We start from the raw sequence: 16,025 nt of genomic DNA on the forward strand, positions 1-16,025 counted from the left end.
ATTTGGCAGTATTTATTGAATGATAATCAGACCTTCTGACCTGAAATATTCCTCCCAGTCATCATGAACCTACCACAAAGACTTAGCTGAGCTTGATGAAGTTAGAGAACAAAGATTGAATGTATGACTTTCCTGGTCTGTTGGCTTAATGGCACATCGTGAAATACCTTGTTTCAAAATTCCTGGTATTCTGTTACATGGAAGCCTTGAATTTTGCATCAGAAAAGCATACTGCATTTGTTTCAGAATAAAAGTTAGTGTGTTTGTTGGATATTAAAACAGCTATAATGGAGATTGCATCATGTTTATTGTAAATCTTAATTATTTCAGTTCCTTGCACTCTTGGATGTGGCTGTCACTGACATTTATTGCACTTCCCCACTTCCCCAGTTGTCCTGCAAAGTTGGTGATGGGTGGCCGCCTTCATTCGCTGAAGTTTATTCAGTGATCTTTGTCGCAGTTTGGCTTGCGAGGCTACTTCAAGAGGACATTTAAGAATCAACCATGTTGGTGTGGGACTGGAGTCACAGGCTGCAGTTTTCCTTTCCTAAGGACTTTATTGGTAATCTGACACCATCATGGTCACACTTAGCATTTCAATTCCAGGTTCTTTCAGATCGAATTCACAATTCTCAACTAGGACGTGAATTTGCCCCAAAGACACATTGTACAGCGAGCTCGCCACTGGTATCAGACCCACCGGCCGTCCATGTCTCCGCTTTAAAGACGTCTGCAAACGCGACTTGAAATCCTGTGACATTGATCACAAGTCGTGGGAGTCAGTTGCCAGCGTTCGCCAGAGCTGGCGGGCAGCCATAAAGACGGGGCTAAAATGTGGCGAGTCGAAGAGACTTAGTAGTTGGCAGGAAAAAAGACAGGCGCAAGGGGAGAGCCAACTGTGCAACAGCCCCGACAAACAAATTTCTCTGCAGCACCTGTGGAAGAGCCTGTCACTCTAGAATTGGCCTTTATAGCCACTCCAGGCGTTGCTTCACAAACCACTGACCACCTCCAGGCGCGTATCCATTGTCTCTCGAGATAAGGAGGCCAAAGAAGTATTAGTTAGTCCAAGCCTCTGGATTACTGATACAGTAACATATCCATTGCACTACCAGACCATACCTGTAGTTCTCAGTAGCTTTAAATGACTTCCTTCCACATATTTACTTTTTCAGATGATATTTTGTTGCTGTTCTTTGGTAGTAGATTATTTAGTTCCTTAGTGACAGTTTGGTTTAGTAGTAGGCCCACTGCAGGATTTGAGCATAAAGTCTAGGCTGGCATTGCAGTGCAGTACTGAAGGAATGCTACATTGTTAGAGCAATCATCTTTCAGACAAAAAGATTCATTGCTACTATGTAAAGAAGAGCAGGAAGTTCTCCTGGAGTTCTGGCTGACATATAATTGTCCAGCAATATCACCAAAGCTGCTTATTAACTAGTCACTTGTCTCATTTGCTGTTAAGGGGCCTTTCTGAGTGCATATTGGCTGCCACATTTTCCTACAAAACAATATTGACCACATTTCAAAACTCTTTGAAGCACTTTGGGACATCCCAAGGACATGAAAGACACTATGTGAAACAGTTCTGTTCATTCCTTTGAGGGAGTTCCAACAGTAGCTTGATACATTTGTCCTTCATATTATTTAAACCCTTGTAATCTTATTTGAAATGCTATCTTTGTTTCAGAATGTTATTTTATTTAGTAAAGTACTATGTTGCTATTTAATCTGGATTTATTTTACTTCTAATCATGCAATAAATATAATTAATTTTACCTTGAATCACATTGTTGGTCAGTATGGTTTTTATCTACCAAACGCAGAAATCAGGCGTATACATTGGGACAACCTGTGTATACCCTGGCTATACAAGTTAACCTGAGACGTGCTTGTTTCATACATAAATTTCAGTTCCAGTTTGGAAAAGGTAAGCACTTGCTCATTGAAACTGCTTTTTGTGGGAACCATGCGGAAAGAATGTTGTGATGCCTATTTTTAACACCTGTCACAAGTGTTAATTCATGTATTTTCAGTGGGAGTGATGCAGCATCAATTCAGACCAGGGCAACTCTCAGTGATGATGGACAGCATTATTTACTCAATGGTTCGAAGGTGAATTCAATGCACAAATAATCTTGGCAATCCCAAACTTTTTATTTTTTTACATAATTTATTGTTGGAATCAGGAATAACTACATACCAAGTACAATTTACAAGTGACCGATAGTTTCTTCTCTAGTCCTGTATATTAATAAAGAATAATCACCGTACAGAACTATATTCTATAACCTTGTACTTGGAAATTAATTTACAAAGTCCACTCCACCTATTTTGCATAGCCCTTTGTACCATAATAGCTAATCCATTATATATTGTGTACTCATACTAACATTGCACATTGTGGACTCCTGTTTCTCCATTCTATCTCACTGACCATAATTTTATTGCACTAATTTTTCCTAAGAATAAATGGTGAGAGTCCCTAATGACCAAGTATTTGAAAGCAGTGAGTAGTTGAACCACACAGGTCATGAAGGTTCCTGGTTTGTTCTCAGGTCTGTGTATGGTAAGCTGATCTCACTGGGCTGTGACATTTGAGCGAGGGATGTGGAAAAAATATCAGCTGTATTTCTTGTTGCTGATGGCTAGCCAGAGACTTTTGAGGGATAAATCTGCAAAGATGGAGTGAGGGCAGAGTTTTCATAGTTGTAGCTTTGTTACTTACATTTATACTGTAAACTTCTGAATGTATATGGAACTGAGAAAGACAAGTCATCTTTCCTCATTCTAGCTTGGGTTTTTCTTTTTTTAAAAAAAAAAAGCAAATTAAGTGTCTATTACTTGTATTTTGTTGGTAGAAAATGTGAACCTTCAGATTATTGATGCCTTTGAGACAGAGTTCCTAATATGAATGCTTGCCTCAAAAATTGATACAAAATGTAAAATTCTAATTACTGATCTCTCTGAGATAGAGAGGCAGACATCGATACACTTCCAAGAAGCAATCTCAAGGGGGGGACTTTGGAGTACCCTGGAAATGAATATGTAGGGCTGGAGGAGAAACAGTTGCATAAGATGTGCTGCCTCAGTTCAGATAAGTAGAGTATCTTCTGACTTACATTGAGCAATGCCATAGGAGTTAGGTATGAGTTCCATATATAAAAGGAAAGTTGAAAGAATGCCTGATCCAGAGAGCCTGAAATTTTCTTTTACTGTACTGCAGTGTCAGCCTAGATTATGCTTTCAATTTCTGAAGAAAAGTTTAACCCAATACCTCTTGACTTCAAGACAAAAGTGCTATCAAAAGAGCTAAGCTAACAGTGTAGGTTGTGCTGGTAATAGAATCATTGAGGTAAGAATGGGGGAAAAGCATCAGCCTTTATTCCTAATGGCTGTTCAATGGTTTCTGCTGCAGATCTGGATATCAAATGGTGGAATTGCAGATATTTTCACAGTATTTGCACAAACAGAGATGGTTGACAAAGATGGTACAAACAAGGACAAGATCACTGCTTTTGTGGTGGAAAGAGAATTTGGTGGCATTACCAGTGGGAAACCAGAAGATAAACTGGGAATCCGTGGATCTAATAGTAAGACACTCATAATGCTGACATGAAAACATTTAATTTTCTAGCTGTTGTATAAAGAATTTGCTGATTTGAGTTTAGGCTTACTGTATAAGGAACCGACCAGAGAACAGGCTATTTTAGATCTAGTTTTATGTAATGAGAATGGGCTAATTAATAATCTTGTTGTAAAAGAACCTTTAGGGATGAATGACTGTAATATGATAGAATTTTACATTATGTTTGAAAGTGCGGCAGTTCAATCTGAAGCCAGGGTGTTAAATTTGTACAAAGGAAATTATAAGGTGAGCGGCAAATTGACTGAGGTGGACTGGGAAAGTACATTAAGAGGTATGACAGTACATCGGCAATAGTCTTTAAAGAAATATTACATAGTTAACAGCAACTATACATTCCTTCAAGGCACAAAAAACACAAAACTAAAGGCAGTCAATTGTGGATAACAAAGGAAGATAAAAGAAAAGGCGTAAAAGAAGATTAAAAGAAAAGGCTTATAAAGTTGCCAGAAATAATAGTAAACCTGAGGATTGGGAGGATTTTAGAATACAACAAAGGAGGACGAAGAAACTGATAAAGGGAGAATAGAATATGAATGTAAGCAAGCAAAAGATATAAAAACGGACTGTAAAAGCTTTTATAGGTACGTAAAAAGGAAACATTTGGCTAAGACAAATGTGGGTCCATTACAGGCAGTCACGAGAATTTATAATGGGGAATAGAGAAATGGCAGAGAATCTAAATGATTACTTTGTGTCTGTCTTCACTGAGGAAGATACAAGAAATGTCCCAGAATTAGAGAGCCAAGGGATTAGGGGGAATGAGGAATTGAAGGAAATTAGTATTAGTAAGAAGGTGGTATTGGAGAAATTAATGGGACTGAAGGTTGATAAGTCCCCAGGATCTGATGTTCTACATCCCAGAATTTTGAAAGAGATAGCTAATGGATCTTCCAAAATTCTACAGGTGCTCGAGCGGTTCCTGCAGATTGGAAGGCCTCAAATGTCACCCCACTATTTTAGAAGGGAGGGAGAGAGAAAACAGGGAATTAGACCTGTTAGTCTTACATCTGTCATTGGGAAAATGCTGGAATCTAGTATAAAAGATGTGATAAATGGACACTTGGATAATAATGAACTGATTGGGCATAGTTAACATGGATTTAGGAATGGGAAATCATGTTTGACAAACCTGTTGGAGTTTTTTGAGGATGTTACTAGCAGAATTGATAAAGGGGAGTTGGTGGACGTAGTATACTTGGATCTTCAGAAGGCTTTTGATAAAGTCCCCACAGGAGATTGATTAGCAAAATTAAAGCACATGGGTTAGAAGGTAATATACTGGCATGGATTAAGGATTGGTTAACAGGCAGAAAACAAAGAGTAGAAATAAACTGGTCAGTCTCACGTTGGCAGGCTGTGACTAGTGGGGTATCGCAGGGATCAGTGCTTGGGCCCGAGCTGCTCACAGTACATATCAGTGATTTGGATGTGGGGACCAAATATGATATTTCCAAGTTCGCGGAAAATAAAACCAGGTGGGAACATGTGTTGTGAGGAAGATGAAAACCGGCTTCAAGAGGATTTGGACAGACTTAGTGAGCAGGTGAGAATGTGGCAGGTAGAATATAATGTGGAAAAATGTGAGGAACAGATGTGTAGAGTATTTGTTAAATAGTAAGAGATTAGAAAGTGTAGATGTACAAAGGGACCTGGATGTCCTTGTCAATAAGTCACTGGGTACTGCCTGTGTGGAGTTTGCAAGTTCTCCCTGTGTCTGCGTGGGTTTCCTCCGGGTGCTCTGGTTTCCTCCCACAGCCAAAAGACTTGCAGGTTGATAGGTAAATTGGCCATTATAAATTGCCCCTAGTATAGGTAGGTGGTAGGGGAATATAGGGACAGGTGAGGATGTGGTAGGAATATGGGATTAGTGTAGGATTAGTATAAATGGGTGGTTAATGGTCGGCACAGACTCGGTGGGCCGAAGGGTCTGTTTCAGTGCTGTATCTCTAAATCAAATAAATCAAACATGCAGGTGCAGCAAGCAGTCAGGAAGGCTAATGATATGTGAGCCTTTATTGCAAGAGGATTTGAGTACAGGAGTAGAGAAGGCTTACTTCAATTGTATAGAACCTTGGTTAGACAGCACTTGGAGTACTTTGTGCAGTTTTGGTCCCCTTACCTTAGGAAGGATATTATTGTCATAGAGGGAGTGCAACAAAGGTTCACCAGACTTGATGACGGGACTGTCCTATGAAGAGAGAGAGTGGGGAAATTGGGCCTGTATTCTCTAGAGTTTCGAAGAATGAGAGGTGATCTCATTGAAACCTACAAAATACTTAAAGGGATATGCAGCTAAGATATTTCCCCTGGTTGGGGAGTCTAGAACCAGACTGTATTTCAAAATAAGGGGGAAGCCACTTAGGACAGAGATAAGGAGAAATTTCTTTACTCAGAGGATTGTGACTCTTTGGAATTCTCTAGCCCAGAGGGCTGTGGAAGCTCAGTCACTGAGTATGTTTAAAGCAGAGATTGACAGATTTCTAAATACAAATGACATAAGGGGATATGGGGATAGTGTGGGAAAATGGCATTGAAGTGGATGATCAACCATGATCATATTGAATGATGGGGTAAGCTCGATGGGCTGAATCGCCTGCTCCTGCGTTCCTGTATGTTGAGTAAGTGTGTGCTGCTAACTTTGGTTAAATTGGTATTAGACTAATTTTCCTGTTATTGAAAGTTTGTAGTAGCTGGTAAGTTCTAATCAGCTAATCTTTATCAAAAAAATTGTTTGAATGTTATTGCAAAGACTGATTTGTTCTAACCAGAATTTGATGAGTTGAATTAGTTGCATTTCTACCCAATTCATTTCCCATTTTTCTGCAAAAGTAGTGTTAGTCATTTCTGCTTTGAAATACGTTTTGTATCACCTGCTTCTGTACTTCTAATAGTGAAGAAGTCACTTTAGATATTTGAATGTGCATTTTAATTGCCTGCAGAAAATGTTCAGTACTCACTTTGGGCTATAATTTGCTTTATTAGGGCATCTAACAGCATCTCCTGTCAGTGAAATGGGCCCCTGGGAGGCAGGGGCTCATAGAATCACGACAGAAGGTGGGAGACGGGGCTGTCACGTTCCCATCACACTGAAATTGTTAGGGGCAGGAAAGGCTGAAGACTGGTTTCTTGGCCAGAGGCCAATTAGATTGAAGGATTGAAAGATAAGCAGTGTAAGACTCAGAAGGAAGTGCAATTTGGAGTGGGTGAATTGAATGTCAAATCAGGTACAGAAATAGAATAAAGAAAGATTGGATTACGAGAGAGAAAAAAGAGATGAATGAAAGGTTTTTTAAAAATTAAAATGGTTTAAATCTCCAACCATTAATACCAGATGAAATTAGACTGAAGACTTGTCATGTTAATGGTTTAATTGTATGCAGTTGGTGAGCATTAATTGGGTTTCGCATTAGCAAATATAAAGAGACACTTATTGAAACTGTGGTGTAGTTGAGTTAGAAGGTATATGCTTGTAATGTTTCATTCTGTATATCAATGTCAGACTGAGTAAAGATTGACCCCAGTACTACCCTTCGCGAACTGACTTTCCGGTATAGAATATGCAATACCACTGCTCATCCAGCTCATGCACATCAGAGCAAGCATTCTAGGCAAAGGCCTGCAAACAGGTTGCCTTTTTTTTTTCTCTCTACCTATTAGATTATGGTTTAGAGGGTAGAAAAATGGGTCCAAACTTTTAATACTGCGAACGTTTTTTAATAATTTCAGTCAGCTATTTTGATGAAATCTTCATAATGAGTATCAGACAACAGGTGTTGTATTAAGTTTTATATTCTGTACTCTGAAAAATGTTTATTGCTGGTTTTGTCTTTTTCAGCATGTGAAGTTCACTTTGAGAATACCAAAGTGCCAGTAGCAAATGTCCTGGGGGAAGTAGGAGGTGGATTTAAGGTAAATAATAAGGGTTCACTTTGCATTTGTCATTTAAAATATTTTAAACTGCTCTCCATTGTTTCACGATAAACTACTACTCGAATAAATTGTACAGTTTTGAAATGCGCAATGTTCAGTTTAGTGAATTAGGTTAATGTTTAAAATGTAATGTTGGTCTTTTATGACATTGCTCAGAAAACAAAATTTAAAAAACAGACTGTTTTATGTCTATTTGTCTCTCTTTAATTCTCTTGTGGTCTTTGTTCTTTCATTTTGTCTTTATTTTTGCCATTTTATTTTAGAAACACATAATTTGATTCTAAGTGCTGTACTCTAAATTGTTGATTTCTCACTCCCATACTTGCCTTTAATACAGTATCTTCTAACATTCCCCATATATTACTGCTAAGTACACAGTCATGGCTAGCACTATATTACTCTTGTGTTCCCATGTTAGTAATTTTTTAAAACAAATCCTCCTAAACAGTTATCAACCTACCATGTCACTACTAAATGCAAGAACCAGCCAGATGAGAGTTGAGAAGAAGGATCCATGGTTGCCTGTCTGCACTGGTTATGCAGTCCAGCTCTGTGTGCTGTGAAACCTACTGAATGTACCAGTAAAAAGAGGGGAAATCAATCAAATCACTGATTTAACAAAAAAGATGCTTTCAGTTGTCACTCAGTAGAAATATGCGCTTCCTCGTCTTGTTTCTCACGATTCCCCCCGGCAAAAGGTTAATTTTTTGGTTCATCATGAGCCATCTCACAGGTGATTGTACTAATATTATTGCAAATCAATTGTAAGTTATACCAGCCTGACCATTAGAGGAGAGATGGCTTGGTACCACTAGTGCTGGAATTTAAATCGCAGCAAAGACAGATTTGGGACTTTTTCCAAGTCATTGAAGGTATTGTCACCTCCCAAATCTGTTCACATTTTTCCTGAAACTCCATGTTTGAATCCCTCCAATCACGTTTCCACCCCTGCCACAGTACTGAAACAGCTCTTATCAAAGTCACAAATGACGTCCTACGTGGCTGTGGCAAAGATAAACTTTCCCTCCTCGTCCGTCTTGACCTGTCTGCAGCCTTTGACACAGTTGACCACACCATCCTCCTCCAGCGCCTCGCCACTGTCATCCAGCTGAGTGGGACTGCTCTCACCTGTTTCCATTCTTTTCTATCTAATCAGAGTCAGAGAATAACTTGCAATGGCTTCTCTTCCTGCTGCCCCCCAAGGATCTTTGGTCCTCTCATATTTATCATCTACATGGTGCCCCTCAGTGACATCATCAAAAGCACAACATTAGTTTTCACATGTACTCTGACAACACCTAGCTCTACCTCACAACCACCACCTCTCTTGACTCTGCCAGTGTTGCTAAACTATCATACTGCTTATCCAACATCCAGTACTGGTTGAGCAGAAACTTTCTCCAATTAAATATTGTGAAGACTGAAGCTATCGTTTTCAGTCCTTGCTCCAAACTCTGTTCCCAAGGTACTGACTCCATCCCTCTCCCTGGCAACAGCCTGAGATTAAGCCAGTCTTTTTGCAATTTTGGTGTCACATTTGACCCAGAAATGAACTTCCAACCTCATATTCGTGCAATCACTAAGATTGCCTATTTCCACCTCCGTAACATTGCCTGATTTTTCCCCGGCGCAGCTCATCTGCTGCTGAAACCCTCATCCATGCCTTTGTTACCTCTAGATTTGATTATTCAAATGCAACCTGATTAGTCTCCCACATTCTACCCTCTGTAAACTTGAGGTCATCCAAAACTCTGCTGCCTGTGTGTTATCTCGCATCAAGTCCGGTTCTCCTATCGCTCCTGTGCTTGCTGACTTACATTGGCTCCCCGTCAAGCAGCACCTTGATTTTAAAAATCTCATCCTTGTTTTCAAATACCTCCATGGCCTGACCCCTTCCCTATCTCCTCCAGCCCTACAACCCTCCGAGATGTCTGCGCTCCTTGAATTCTAGCTCTTGTGCATCTCCAATTTTTAACACTCCACCATTGCTGGCCATGCCTTCAGTTGCCTAGGCCCTAAAAACTGGAATATCTTCCCTCTGTCTCTCGACCTCACTTCCCTCCTTTTAAGGCTGTCCTTGAAACCTACCTGTTTGACCAAGCTTTTGGTCATCTAACATAATATTTCCTGATGTGGCATGGTGTCATACTTTGTTTTATAATGCTCCTGCGAAGCACCTTGTGACACTTTATTACATTAAGGGCGCTATATAAATATAAATTGTTAGGAATGTTTGAGGGTGTGAGCGTACCTTTCCTACTTAATGCAGATTGTGGATCTGTAATCCAAATTGTCATTTAGCATGTTGTGAAATGGGTGTGCTGTGATCAGTGAAGGCACCTGTTTTACTGAATGAATATGGGTTAATATTGTGGGAGTGAAATTCAATCGCATAGCAGATATACCTCTGTTTGTAGTGTGGAAGGTGCTGCTAGCTGGTTCCCATGTGGCCTCAGGCAACTGGAGTGGCATATGCAGGTGCGTGCCCTGCGTGTGCCAGAAAAGATTTAACAGGCCAGATCATGACTTTGCAGACATTGTGGGGTGGTGCAAATTGCCCAATGAATGTGCCGGGAACACCTCCCTAATTCATTCCTAAAACAACAAATAGCAAGCAAGGTGATCCCTGTTCTGGGACTTTTTAAAGAGCCACTCAATATGTTGCAGCTAAAATGCTTTTGCCTTACTTGTAATTGAGCAAAGTTGGTGGAGACACTGTGGTGAGTTGCTGGAGGATTGTGAAGGATTCTTCTGACCATGGAAAGGCCAAGAAAATTAAATAGCCTTACACAAGTATGGGGGCAGTAGTTGCAATGCCACTTTCTCTGCAGCATGAGCAGGACAAGCCAAAGAACGAGGCAGAGAGGAGAAGGAAGTCCTTCCTTAGAAGGCCCTACCGCAAGAGGGTCTTCTGGGAGCACCAGTCCTACGTTGGGATGAGGCAGGAACAATGCCTCAGGAGGCTTTGCTTTACGAAGGATGTGGCGATGGAGTTGTCACCTTGTTCACGAAGACCTGGAGCCTCAAACTATGGCGAGAGCAGCCCTCCCCTGTGCCAGTGAAGATCACCGACCTTTCTTTCGCAACCAGTTCCTTCCAGGCAGCAGTTGGCAACATTAGCAATGTGTCACAGTGCGTCATCTACAGAAGTAGCCGTAAAGTGACAGGCACTCTACAGGAGGAGAAAGGCCTTCATCCTCTTCTCCCTGATGGCAGAAGACCATAGAATCATAGAATGGTTGAAGCTCAAAAGGAGTCCATTCTGCCTGTTGTGTCCATGCCAGCTCTCTGCAAAAGCAATTTACCTAGTCCCACTCGCCTGCCTTTTCCCCCATAGCCCTGGAAATTGTTTCTGTTCATATAATTATCCTGTACTTTTTTGAAAACCTCGACTGAATCTACCTCTGCCACACACTCGGGCAGTGAATTCTAGATCCTAACCACTCACTGCGTAATAAAAAAGGTTTTCCTCATGTTGCCAAACACAAATTAGTGTCCTCTGGTTCTGGATCCTTTGGCCAATTGGAACAGTTTCTCCCTATCTACACTGTCCAGACCTCTCATGACTATGATCACCTCCATCAAATCTCCCCTTGATCCTCTCTTCTCCTCCAAGGAGATCAGACCCAGCTTCTCCAAACTATCCATATAACTGGAGTTCCTCATCCCTAGAACCATTCTAGTGAATCTTTTCTGCACCTTCTCTAATGCTTTCACATCCTTCCAAAAGTGTGGTGCCCAGAAATGGGCACACTAATCTAGTTGAGACAGAACCGGTGTTTTATACTTGTTTATCATAACTTCCTTGTTTTTGTACTCTATGCCCGTGTTTATAAAGCCCAGAATCCCATAAGCTTTATTAACTATTTTCTCAACCTGCCCTGCAACCTTCAATGATTTGTGCACATATACCCCCATGTCCCTCTGCTCCTGCACCCTCATAGAATTGTACCCTTCAATTTATATTGCTTCTCCTTATTCTTCCTACCAAAATGATTCACTTCACGCTTTTCTGCATTAAATTTCATCTGCCACATGCCATTTGACCAGTCTGTCTGCGTTCTCCTGAAGTTTATCACTTTCCTCCTCACCGTTCACAATACCTCCAAATTTTGTGTCATCTACAAATTTTGAAGGATAAGAGAGCACGTGTGTTCGCCAAGATAGCGGGCTTCTTGATGTTGCAAGGCAGCATTGACTGCACACATGTGGCTTTGCGGACCTCCCACCTAATGGGGATTGATACTGCAACCACAAGGGATACCAGTCAATAAATGTGCAGTTAGTGTCTGACCACACCAAGAAATTCATATTGGTGAATGTCCGCTATCCTGGAAGCACCCACGATGCTTTCATCCTTCGACAGTTTGCCATACCTGTTGTCTTCAGGACTCGAAGACATACACAAGTATGGCTGCTTAAAGACCAGGGATAGCCCCTCCACACATGGCTCATCACCCTCTTCTGCCATCCCGCCATGGGAGGTCAGAAGGCCTTCAATGAGAGCCACACAACACCATGGAGCAAGCCATCAATTTGCCGTGATTTTGCTGCCTAGATTGCGTGGGGTGGGGGGGAATCTCTGCAATACATGCCCAAGGGGGTCTTCATGTCTGTGGTATTGTGCTGTGCCCTTGACATTTGAGGGATCCAGAGACCATCTTGGGGGGAGGAGGAGGAAGAAGAAGGGTGAAGACTACATGCAGCAGTTGCAACTGGACAGAGTGAGAAGAACCATATGGTGAGGCTTCGCTTCAGTTGAACTCACCATCTCCTGACAATACTCCCATTTCAGACTCCTCATGGCAAAATTCCCTTGGCCTACATCACTCAATAAAGGCCAACAGCAAAAATCTTCCCACAACAACTTTATCCAGCAGTAAGTCAGTAATACATAAAAACACGGAAATGATCACCCTTATCATTCCCTTGGTACCTTCTTGTGGATGCTCTTGGCTGTCCTAGTGCTCCCACGCAGTGCTACCCCAGTGGCTGCAGCATGACTGGTAAAGACTGCTGACATTCATTGGTGGCTACTGCAGATGGGCTTGCAGGACGCCCTCGAGCAGCTTTGAACCTTGAGGGCTTGAATTCAGACTGCACCATCTCAGCATGGGTGGCAGCAGTTTGGGATGGCTGGCTGAGAGGCACTGACAAGGGCACTGTGGGAGTGACTATGGTGGGAGCATGAATGCTGTCATCCCAAGAGGACAGCAGGATCATGTTCTACGGTGCCACTGCCAATCCCATGGGGTGGAACCCCAGCACTCCTAGTTATTGATGGACTGCTGAGAGAGCCTGCATGCCCTATCGAGCACAGATCTGCATCCAGGATGACAGCTGTCTGTGTCTGGATGGCAGCAGCCTGGGATCTCATGACCTCGATCTGAGCTTCAACTGCAGGAGTGATACATCGGTAGGACTCTGCCTGTGCTGCAGTGGCAGCAGAGACAGCAGCCAGCAGATGCTGCATCATTGGTTGGTTGGGCAGTGCTGCCATGGAGGTGCCCACCACTTCCACGGTGGAAAGGATGAGCTCCAAGCCTGTGCACATTGCCCTGTACATTGTCCGGTACCACAGTGGAGCCAGACTCCTCCATGCTTCTAGTCAGTGACTGAAGGCGATCTGGAAGTGGCGATCTACCACTGTACCAAGCATTTTGTATGCATGTTCATCAGTGTTTTCCTGTATTCCACCCTAACAAGGTCTTCATCTGAGTCCCCTGCAGCAGAACTGGTATGCTACCTCACCCTCCAGGGAGTTTGCACCCGAATTGAAGTAACCCCCTGCTCTTGTGCCTGGTGAAGCACCACGTGCAGATCCTGACTCTAAACTAGTCTCTAAGGTATGCATTGTGCCATACTGTCTGAGCTGGTGGCTGAGTGTTTCAGGTCAAGTTCCAGGCTTTCTTCCTCCTCTTGCTCCTGGAGAGGCTGAGCAGCCAGCAGTTCCTGGCTATCAAAACACAAAGGCATAAGGCAAGGATGGGGTAAGGGAAGACAGCTGAGGCGGAAATCATGAGGCCCACGGTCACTTGATCTGCAGTTTCCGTTTCATGGTATCTTTCTGGATGAGGGTTAGGAGTTAGTAAAGAAGGTGTATGAGGCAGCAACTTACCATCGTGAGGGTGTACAACCAGAGGTCGTGGTCCATGTTGGTACCAATGACATAGGTAGAAAGAGGGTTGAGGTCCTGCAAAAAGAATTTAGGGAGCTCGGCAGCAGATTAAAAAGTAGGACCTCAAAGGTTGTAATCTCTGGGTTTCTTCCGGTGCCACGGGCTAGTGAATATATGAATAGGAGGTTAGAGCAGATGAATGCATAGTTGGGGAGATGGTGCAGGAGGGAGGGCTTTAGATTCTTGGATCACTGGGTCTGTTTCTGGCGTAGATGGGATCTGCATAAGATGGACGGATTGCACCTGAACCGGAACGGGACCAGCATCCTTGCTGGGAGGTTTGCTAGTGCTGTTGGGGGGGGTGGAGGAGGTTTAAATTAATTTGGCAGGGGGATGGCATACAGATTGGATGCACAATAGGGGGTGTTGTACAATCAAATATTAATGTGAAGCTAAGTCAGTCCAGAGGACAGAGTAAATGTAGACCTGTTAAGGCTCAGGCAGATAATGCAAGGTTGGATTGTATCTATTTTAATGCAAGGAGTCTTAGTAATAAGGCAGATGAATTGAGGGTGTTGATTAACACATGGGAATATGATATTATTGCTCTTACTGAGACATGGTTGAGGGAAGAGCAGGACTGGCAGCTTAATATTCCGAGGTATAGAATCTTCAGACGTGATGGGGAGGGGGTACAAGGGGAGGTGGCATTGCACTGTTGATTAAAGAGACAATTACTGCAGCAAGGAGGGATGTTATCGTAGAAGGTTCCTCTAATGAGGCCATATGGGCAGAACTTAAAAACAAAAAGGGGGCAGTCACTTGGCTGGGAGTGTACTACAAGCCTCCAAACAGTCAGAGAGTGATAGAGGAGCAGATATGTCGGCAAATCTCAGACAGGTGCAAAAATAGGGTGGTAATAGTAGGGGATTTCAACTTCCCCTATATGAGAGGGGATAGTATTGGTGCCAGAAGTTTAAAGAGGGTGGAATTCTTCAAGTGTATTCAGGAGAGCTTTTTGAGCCAGCACGTAGAGAGTCCTACAGAGGAGGGGCGTTACTGGACTTAATCCTCGGGAATGAAGCCAGACAAGTGGTAGAAGTGGCAGTGGGGGAGCATTTCGGGGATAGTGACCACAACTCTAAGATTTAAGATTGTTATGGAAAAGGACAAAGAGGGACTGGAAGTAAGACTACTGAATTGGGGGAATGCAGATTTCAATATGATAAAACAGGATCTGGCCGAAGTGAACTGGGAGCAGCTTCTTACAGGAAAGTCTACATCAGACCAGTGGGAGTCAGTTCGAAGGGAAATTGTGAGGGTTCAGGTGCAGCATGTTCCTGTAAATGTGAAGGGTAGGACCAGCAGGTCAAGGGAACCCTGGATGTCCAGGGATATAGAGGATTGGATAAGGAAAAAAAGGCGGCATATGGCAGATTCAGAGCACTGAAAACAACGGAGGCCCTAGAGGAGTATAGAAAGTGTAGGGGAGTACTTAAAAAAAAGTAATCAGGAGAACGAAGAGGGGGCATGAAAAATCACTGGCAGACAAGACAAAGGAAAATCCCAAGGCATTTTGTAAGTATGTTAGTGGCAAGAGGATAACCAGGGAAAAAGTGGGGATCATAGAGGCAATCTGTGTGTGGAGCCGGAGGATATAGGGGAGGTTTTGAATGATTACTTTTCATCTGTGTTCACTATGGAGCGAAACGATGTAGGTGTTGCGATCAGGGAAAGGGATTGTGATATACTTGATCAAATTAGCATTGAAAAGGAGGAAGTATTAGCTGTTTTAGAAGGCTTGAAGGTAGATAAATCCCCAGGCCCAGATGAGATGTATCCCAGATAGCGGGGACTCTGACACAAATTTTCAAATCCTCTCTGGCCACAGGAGAGGTACCAGAGAATTGAAGGACAGCGAATGTCGTACCATTATTCAAGAAGGGTAGCAGGGATAAACCAGGTAATTACAGGCCGGTTATTCTAACACAGCGGTAGGGAAATTATTGGAAAAAATTCTGAGAGACAGGATTAATCACTTGGAGAAGCAGGGATTAATCAGGGATAGTCCGCATGGCTTTGTCAGGGGAGATCGTGTCTAACAAATTTGATTGAATTTTTCGAGGAGGTGACTAGATGTGTAGATGAGGGTAAAGCAGTTGATGTAGTCTACATGGACTTCAGTAAGGCTTTTGATAAGGTCCCGCATGGGAGATTGGTTAAGAAAGTAAAGGCCCATGGGATCCAGGGTAATTTGGCAACTTGGATTCAAAATTGGCTTAGTGGCAGGAGGCAGAGTGTGATGGTAGAGGATTGTTTCTGCGAGTG

The 16,025-nt window shown here is 42.6% G+C and overlaps 1 protein-coding gene across 2 annotated transcripts in view; it reads left to right on the forward strand.

Annotated features, from left to right (window-relative positions):
* acad9 (acyl-CoA dehydrogenase family, member 9) overlaps positions 1-16,025 on the forward strand; it is an 80,526-nt gene that overhangs the window by 12,897 nt on the left and 51,604 nt on the right. For both annotated transcript variants that reach the window (XM_068051806.1, XM_068051807.1), the window contains exons 6-8: positions 2,037-2,115; positions 3,419-3,593; positions 7,485-7,558. In XM_068051806.1, the coding sequence (XP_067907907.1) occupies positions 2,037-2,115; positions 3,419-3,593; positions 7,485-7,558 (328 nt within the window). The remainder of the gene's footprint in view (positions 1-2,036; positions 2,116-3,418; positions 3,594-7,484; positions 7,559-16,025) is intronic.

Source organism: Heterodontus francisci, chromosome 19, assembly GCF_036365525.1.
Source record: "Heterodontus francisci isolate sHetFra1 chromosome 19, sHetFra1.hap1, whole genome shotgun sequence".
Classification (NCBI taxonomy): domain Eukaryota; kingdom Metazoa; phylum Chordata; class Chondrichthyes; order Heterodontiformes; family Heterodontidae; genus Heterodontus; species Heterodontus francisci.